The sequence below is a fragment of the Homalodisca vitripennis genome, unplaced genomic scaffold, assembly GCF_021130785.1.
Source record: "Homalodisca vitripennis isolate AUS2020 unplaced genomic scaffold, UT_GWSS_2.1 ScUCBcl_1008;HRSCAF=4073, whole genome shotgun sequence".
NCBI classification, from domain to species: Eukaryota; Metazoa; Arthropoda; class Insecta; order Hemiptera; family Cicadellidae; genus Homalodisca; species Homalodisca vitripennis.
In genome coordinates this window covers 22,760-31,184 of record NW_025777111.1, presented here as the reverse complement: position 1 = coordinate 31,184, position 8,425 = coordinate 22,760, and the positions used below count along the sequence as shown (strand labels likewise).

The following is an 8,425-nucleotide window of genomic DNA, read 5'->3' as shown; positions in this document are numbered from 1 at the left end:
TGCGGGGTACTCTGGGACACCGGCGACCCTTCCAGTTTAAAGCAGCTTACCCAGAGCAGATGCCGGCGGCTCTAGTCTGAGAGGTCGAACCCTTCCATTTCCCTAGCTATTCGTGGGGAACCTAACATGACATAAAACAAAATAAAACTCAAAAACCAAAAAAAACCAAAAACCAACCAACCTTATGGAAAACAGTCTTTCCTTGAAGCTGTTAATTATTAACCTACCTGCTTCCTGCGTGAGGCAGCCTCCTGAAATGCTTACCTCGGTACACACAGTACCATCTACCTGGTGGTAACGACAACTTCAAAGGAGGTTTGTTTTATGCCAATCATTCGACCCTACTCCTCTTCCGCTCAACAAAGTGCCTCTAGGAAACGACAGGAGGTATACCAGAATGTACCACTGAAGAGCTTCCCATACATTGGCCAAGAGGCTTTATTCTGAGGAAGGTAGTACAAGCGCTGGAGGACAGCAAAAAGTCCCTTCAATATATAGAAGATCAGCTTCCTTCAACAGGCCCAAGCACGATATCCCCTATGTCTACAGGTATAAGCTGGATGGATAGCCACAGAGCAATAATCGGCAACCTTCTTAGAATTAAAAGGCCTAATCTCACCACTCGGCTCCAAAGGTAGAGCAAGAGGCTCACTAAAGGCTTACAAACTTCTTGAAAAAGGGTGAAGGTGTCTTTATGAGGGACACCTTCTTCCAAGTGTGAGGAGGGGGGAAAAAAGAAGAAAAAGAAACCACAGAAACGGCAAAGGAGGCGTGCTGTCTCAACTCCGGCGGCTCCCAACTGATCGGGTACCAAGGAGGAGGAGGAGGTCGGGCCAAACGCCCCAGAGGCACCTTGGTCACCTCCTCACCCTCCGCTGAGGTTGGGCCCGCAAAGAAGGCTAGGAGGTAGAAACCCAAAAGCACGGAAGCCCCATCGAGTCCCCGGATAGGCTCTGGAAGGCACACCCAAGGCTTACCTGACAGGAGAGTGTCGCGGCGGATCTAAAAATGGCCATAAGCCCTCGAAGGCTTACTCCGGATGGCGAAGCTTAAAGGTGGTTACAATAAGCAAAGGAGAAGCCATCTGAGGAACTGCAATTATTGGGAAGAAAATCCAATCCCCATGGAGGATGGTTCCCGTTTCCCATCCTTTATTTGCGAGGGCAAACGCCTACCTAGAGGAAAGGTGTTATTAATTGATTTCCTCCTGCGCAATCCAACGAGCACACCAAACTTTGGCTGGAAAGAAAGTTATTCAAAGGAATACATACTCTCTGGGAGACGGACATCTTTTTCTCTCTGAGAGATGGGCCTGCGTAAGCAATTAGTCTTGAAGGTCCCACTAGGCGGAGGTGTCTATTCAGAAGCTTCACCGAAGCTTCTGAAGAAGACCCACCTGAAAAGGTACCTTGAAAAAAGTTCAAAAAGCAGAACCGCACAACCGTAAAATGTATAACGAGTGGAAAATCCTTCCATCCAAGCACAGAAATCCCGAAAGGTTACGGGATTCGTTGTGTTTCCTGGAGACGAGGTCCTGCTTACAAGGCTCAGTGAAGGCTTCCAAAAACTGTAGAGGCTCCACCTTATAGGACTCTGGTCAGGGTCCTACAATTGTCTCCTTCGACAGTCAAGGACAATTCCCCCCACGAGTTCTACAAAATCAACACCTTCTCACGCACCAGTAGGGTGCTAGCTTCGGGCAGCCCTTCTGCCAGTATATTCTTCCTTTGCCCCTATCCTGAGGATTTTGAATCTGGCATGTGCGATTCAAGAACCATGGCTTCACCAAGGGAGAGTTGGCCGGGCCTAAAAAAGAAACCAAAGAGTTAACGTTCAAATGTTACTGCGTACGCCTCTCTACCAGGAATGGTGCAGGGACCTGCATTCCTGTTGCAAGAGAAGGCTTGGATTTTATCTAACCCTCAACAGAATTCTGCTACCAGATGATCTCACGTCGTGGAGCCACACTGACCTGGAAGAAATGGACAGAGCATAGTACAGAAGCACAATTTGGTAGGCTCCGCGTATATACATTGCCGAGTTATTGTATGCCCAAGAGGAAAACTGATACCTCGCCTCCATAGCAAGAGGAACCTCCTAAGTCCTGCTCCCCTGGTGGGAGTTAAGAAGCACAAAGGGACAGACATCAAACAACTTACTTTCTAGGTTGTGCACGATACTCCAACGGGCCCGCTATCAACTAACCCCAGAGGAGTGAGGTCAACTTTTAACCAAATTTCTTCTAAAGTAGGGGACCGTATTTAATATAGCTCACAATAAAGGCGTAAAACCGGCCACTACTGTGTCGCAACACGATTGAGACAAGAAAGGTCTTAAATTTGGATATAACAATACTGCACAACACAGGTATTACTTGGATTAGGTTGATAAGTGGCAAGTAAGGCGAGAAGAGGCTTCCATTATCGGATCCACAGGTATACATCCGCTATCAAACTTGCAAAGATGAGGCTGCAGCAGGATGGTGTTGGCGGGGGGAGGGGGGTATGGGCGCCGCGGGGTGAGGGAGACGTGCGGGTCGGGGTGAGGGTGAGGGGTGGGTGGTGGGTGGTGGGGTATGTAGGTCAGGGGGGGGGGAATGGGGTCGGTGGGGGGGCGGAGGGATGGGGCCGGGTGGAGGTGTGGGGGGCGGATGGTAGGGAGCGGAAGGGGGGAGATGGGAGTGGGGTACGGGGATCGAGGAGGGGTGGGAATTGGTGTTGGAATGTTAAGGGTAAGGCGAGGAATGAAGGGAGGAATGGCGCTGGGGTGTGTGTGGGGAGGGGGTGAAGGCTGGGGACTCCGAGATAACATGTCGAGGTGGGAGGTGGAGGGAGATGCAGGCGAGGGGTGGGGGTAAGGCGGTGGGTGGGAGCGGGGTGTGGGTGGAGTTGGGTCGTGGGTTGTGAGGGAGGTGGGAGGGGGTAGTGGTGGGGGGCTGAGGGGGGGGGATGGGATGTGGGTTCGGTGATTGGGTAGGTGGTGGGAGTGGGGGTAGGGGAGGTGAGAAGTGGGAGTAGTGGTCGCGGGGCGGGGAATGGGGAGGGTTGGGAGGAGGTGATGTGGGGTGTGGGGGCGGAGCGAGAGGGGCTGTGAGGGTGTGGTGGGGAGGGGATGCGGGGAGGGGGGGGCGGTGGACAAAGGGTGTGTTGGGGTGGAGAGTGCGAGGGAGAGAAGGGGGAGCGGTGCCGATGGGTGTAGGGGGGGGTGGTGGGGGGGGAGGGCGGGTGCAGGTGGGGGCGGTAGGGTTGATAGGGATGGATGGGAGGTGCGGGTGACGACAGAGGCGTGGGGACTAGTGGTGGAGTTGGTGGGGATCTGTGGTGATAGTAAGGGGGGTGGAGGGACGGGGTGATAGGAGGAGGGCGTGTGTGGATGGATTTGGGGGTGTGAGGAAAGGCGGAAGGGAGGTTTAGAGGGGGTTGGGGGGGGGGAGGAAGTAGCGGGCTGGGTGGAGAGGGGGGGAAGCGGCATGGGGAGGGAGTGGTGTGGGGTTGAGAGGGGGTGGGACGTGAGAGCGGGGGTGGAGAGGCGAGGTGGGGGGAAGGCGAAGGTTACTGGGTAGGGGTGGGGGAGGGGCGGGGCGGATGAGCTAGGAGGGGGTGAATATGTGGGGAATGGGAGGAGGGGGGGGGAGGGGGTGGGGGAGAGGTATGGGTCTGGGAGTGCGGGGGTGGGTTGGGGGGGGGTCGGGAGAGGTTGGGGGGGTGCGGGACCAGGGTGGGGGTTGGGGATGTGGTGGAAGTGAATGTTGGGGGTGGGGTGTGGAGGGGGGTGGGTGGGGGGATAAAGGGAGGGGGATGGGAAGTGTGGTGGGTAGGCGGGGGGTAGTAGGCGGTGGGGGGAGAGATGAATGGATTGTGGTGGTCGGTTGGTGGAGAAAGAGGGTGGGGGGGTGGTGGAGGGGAGGGGTTGGGGGTGTGTTAGGGAGTATCGAGGTGAGGGGGGGAGGTGCGGATGTGGAGAGAGGAGGATCGGCGAGGGGCGAGGAGTTTGGAGAGACAGGGTCGGACATAGAGGGGGAACGAGAAAGGCGTGTGGGAGGCATGTGGTACGATTGGGTCGGAAGGGAGGGTACAGGGGGGGGGTAGCAATGGAGCCGGACACAGGGAGTGGGTAAGCGCAGCGATGGCTGGTTGGGTGGGATAGGAGGGTGGGGGGGTGTGGGGGAGGGGGAAGTAGGGATGTTCGTAGTGATGGGTAGGGGGGGGGGGAAGTAGGAGAGGGTGAGAGAGGGGCGTGGGGCGGGAGGCGATGCTGGGGTGGTGTAGGGGGGGGGGGGGTTGGAGGGATGGAGGGCTGGAAAAGTGAGGAGGAGGGGGGGGGGGGGGGGGGGGGGACGGGGAAGGGTTGGGGTGCTGTGAGGGGGGGGTCTGTAGAGGATTGTGGGGAGCGGCTGAGTTGATAAGGGCGGGAGAGGAGTCGGGGGGGGCGGGGGGAGGTGTAGGGTGGTCGCAGGTGGGAGGTGTGGGGGAATGAGGGGGGGGGGGGGGGTCGGTTGATGATGGTGGAGGGGGGAAAGGGGGGGAGATAGGCTGGGGGGTGGAGGGCGTACGGGGGCGAGGGGAGGGGAGCGGGGGGGGGGATGAGGGGTGGGGCACGGGAGGGGGAGGGGCGGGGGGGTGGGAGTGGGGGGGTGGAGAGTGGGGTGGGGAGATTTGTGTGGGGGGGGGAGGGGAGGGGGGTTTGGGTGGGAGGGGAGGGGGAACTGGAGGGGGGGATGAGACGCCGGGGAGGAGGGCGGGAATGGGACGAGCCGTCAAGCGGGGGAGAAGGCCGGTGAGTTGGCGAGAGTTGAGCTAGGTATGTGGAAGGGGAGGTGAGTGGGGGGTGTGGAGACCCTGGAACGGAGGGGGACAGAGAAGGTAAATGCTGCGCATGGGGTGGGGAAGGTGGAAGGGTGGGTGCGCGCTCTCGCGCGTGACATCGGAGTTTCTGTTTAGCTTAAATCTCTTAGTTTTTTTTGGCTTCAATCTGTAGTTGCTTTCGGTTTTCTTTTTATCCCTCTTTGCTCCTTCTCTCATTTCGCTGTTTTTCAGTCTTCCGTCTTGGTGTAGTTTTTTATTGTTCTTTCTCCTTTCTGTTCCTTGCCTCTGTTGGCTTCTTTCTCTTCCTCTCTCTTTTTATTGTCTTTCCTCTATCGCATTCCCAGGAGGCTAGCTGACTGGTTGGGAATACTAAGGTCTGGAACCTTCAGCGCACCGCAGTTGGGACATCGGTGAGGTCGCGAATGTGGGTGCGATAGCATTTCAACAGTACAGTAGATACAGATAGTCTTTCTGGACCTGCAGAATGCTATAATCGAAAAATAGCTTCGCACTTCAGGACCAACTTGGTCCCATTGCCGGACGGGGGAGAGATTCGAAACACAATACTAAGTGCGTGGAACCATGCGGACCTCGCTCGCAACACAACGGGCTAATAGTTAGGAAGCTGCGCAAAAATCAATGCAAAAGGAGGCCGTATATGGGAGGGATCCTATCATAGAGCTCGTAACAGAATAACAGCCTAGCAATTAATAAAAAAATGCAAAACAAAGTTTCCTGAGAGGCAGTGTTTACACGACAGAAGGTATAATGTAAATTAGAGTCGCGAGGCAGCTAGACTGTCAACGTTTTACTAGCCCTCAGGGCACCAACCCCCGGTTACTTGGTTAATCGTCTAAGGTCCCAGGGAGGTCAACACACTTTGGGGTCTAGTGATAGCCCTCAAAGACTTCCTCTCTTGAGACTACACTTTGCCGCTGAGTTTGTTATCTTTGAGAAATGGACGAACACTGAACGTCCCTGGGTAACACATTAGAGTGCAGGGCTCACATGTGCCAAGAGCTTATCGTGGTAAGCTTGGGCCATGTGCCAGAGAGGATTATCACACTCTCTCTAAAGCCACACAATCGGCAATATTCTACATCTTGCCCCTTTCAAATCTGCAGGGAGGGGAATTGGAATGGCTTTCCGGCCCTCCCTTCAACAAGGGCCAGAGAATCTCCCTTACCCTTCTAATGTGAACTATTCAGTGGCGAGCCTAGCTTATAGGTTACATACCACAAAGCCTGGCGTCTTCAACAGGGGTGATTCTTTAATCCCTAAAGAAGGTTGAGAGCGGACATTCGGTCCCTAAATCTTTTCGCCCCATCAGTTTTATCTTCGCGTTTCTATTGAAAACATATAGAAAGACTGGTGGAGAGGCATCCTGAGACAAAGGGAGTTTCTCTCAGACTACTCCCCCTTCCATCGAGCAACAAAACATAGCAATAACCAGCAAGGGCATATCCCGGACGGCCCGTGAATCCTCAGCAACTGCACAATCTAGTCAGTATGGATTGAGGATAAGCCTGTCCGCCCCCCAAGGAAATTGGCATTCGTAGACACCTTCATAGTACATTGAAGGAGGCTTTTGGAAACAAATTGGGCTAAAATTCACTTGCCGAATTGGTAAGATCTGGAGCCACAGCGGAACGGTGAGGGCCTCACGGAGCCAGCTCTATATGCCGAGGGTGGCTTCTAGGGCCATGGCTGATGCATGCTCCGCAGACAGAATTCATGTTGGCCGATCATCAATGAAAGACAGTCGCTTGCTGAGATCCAGTCACCCCCACAAGGGAGATTGTTCCTCAAGGAGGCATCCCGTTCACCTCTACTGTGGAAATCTAGTAGTAGAACATGAGTCGTACTTTGAGGAACCTTACTCAACAATGGCGCAATCTAGTGTCCAAGGATATGGCAGACGACATAGTCCTTAATGGTACAAGGAAAATATACAAGATGTTGGTTGGTTGATTATCATTGAAATATACCAAACCTTCAAACATGTACACAATGGTGTCATGGGAGATGGGACACTAAAAATAAACCCCCTCTAAAGACAGTAGTTGTACCATTCACTAGGAAAAAGAACCTATGAGTCCTCTTCTTTCTAGAGGATCAACGAAAGCTAGTTCAGCAATCCCACTAACAGCTTGAGTGCGTCAAAGACAGTCAAATATTTATGGAGCTGACATCCAGACCATAAAGTCTTACGTGTGAAACGATTCATCTTAAACAATAACTCTCTCGCACAAAGCAAGAGTGGGCGATCATGGACGTGGGCCAGGAAGACATTGCAGGAGATCGTCATGGGGCTGTAAAGACCCCGATATAGCCAACCTATGGCTTTTATCAAAGCAGTTGTAAACGTGGCCCTAAAACATCACTTATCTGGTCATTCAGTCTGGTGGGACAAAGGTGAATCAGGTAACTGCTTAAAAGCCAAGCTCGAAATACGCTTTAGAAAAGGCTTGGCACAAGTGCTTTGCAACCGGACGCATTTTTAGGAGCAGTCCCTCAGCGATCCCTCTGATGGGTTGGCTTTAGGCGGACTTCTACCTTCTTGATGGTCCATAACAACAACGCTTGAAGTCGCGTGAAAAGTCAGCCTATCGGCTGATGGTTTGCTGGCTTGTGGTAGGAATGGCGCGTCTAAACGGCGGGCAATGGCGATCCAAACTCACGTTGAAGACTGTTATATAACCAACACAGCGACTATTCTCCGAGAAATGAGGTTCTACCGACCATAAATGAGCGAACGGGAGTTTCGTATTCAATCAAAACGGCCATTCTCTGTTGACTTTCTACTCCAGAAGATGAGTGGAAATCGCCAAGAATAACATCATCCCAACAATAAGAGAAGAATGCAATTGAGTCCTGGTACACGCGATGGCTTCTGCTTATTTAAGGGCAGCCAGTACGTTGGATTATGTGTATGCGTTGTATAGTCAGATCCCCAAGTAAACTGTGGCCCTTTGACGGCAAGGTTTGGGTACGGACACATTGCTCAATATTCTCACAGCCGTAGAAATCTATGGTATCTCATGGCCTTGTGCCAACCTAAGGCCATTACCAGAGGGTACCAAGGAAAGAAACATCTGTATAATTTCCAGGACAGTCAGTGCATGCTCTTTAGAAGCTCTTGATACATACCCCAACAGCATTTTCATCCAAGCTTGTATGTCTGGAGTGCTTTAACACTCTCTGCAAAGCTTGGATCACGCAACTTTTCTGTACGTCTTGGCTGGGTGTACCACCTCCTTGTGACCCACACACGGCATAGGTTGGGCAAACGCAGATGCGCCCAGACAAGGCTTGCCAAAAGCGGAGAGCAAAGCGAGCATGCCCATACACCGGTCCAGAACCGCGAGGTTGTGGATATAAGAAAGTCAAGCCGCTTTACCAAAGGTATACAAACAAATCGGCTCCATGGAAGACACACCGCTTGGCGGATGGCAGAGAGTCACCATATGGCGACAAGCCACTCGGCAAAAGGACTGAGCTTTGCTGCGATTCTTGCTCCGGCCCTTCACCCCAGACGGCTGATGGGGCTGGAGCAGGGGATCGGGTTTAAGCAAAGTGACTTTGACCTTTGATCACTGGTAGGCAGGCCCAACTTTCAG

The 8,425-nt window shown here is 53.3% G+C and overlaps 1 protein-coding gene across 1 annotated transcript; it reads right to left on the bottom strand.

Moving 5' to 3' along the window:
* Window positions 1-2,379: 2,379 nt before the first annotated feature.
* Window positions 2,380-8,146, bottom strand: LOC124371144 (extensin-like). Its single transcript, XM_046829457.1, has 2 exons — window positions 8,057-8,146; window positions 2,380-4,932 (listed from the first exon to the last, which is right to left on the bottom strand). The coding sequence occupies exons 1-2, from the start codon at window positions 8,144-8,146 to the stop codon at window positions 2,380-2,382; spliced, it is 2,643 nt and encodes an 880-aa protein (XP_046685413.1).
* Window positions 8,147-8,425: the final 279 nt, after the last annotated feature.

What these genes read in the sequence shown, in the direction of transcription:
- LOC124371144 (XM_046829457.1), bottom strand. Translation starts at nt 8,146, where the DNA reads ATGCTCGCTTTGCTCTCCGCTTTTGGCAAGCCTTGTCTGGGCGCATCT. An exon ending in GTGTGGGTCACAAGGAGGTG is followed by an intron (nt 4,933 to 8,056) that starts GTACACCCAGCC and finishes TAAGCTAAACAG; the next exon opens with AAACTCCGATGTCACGCGCG.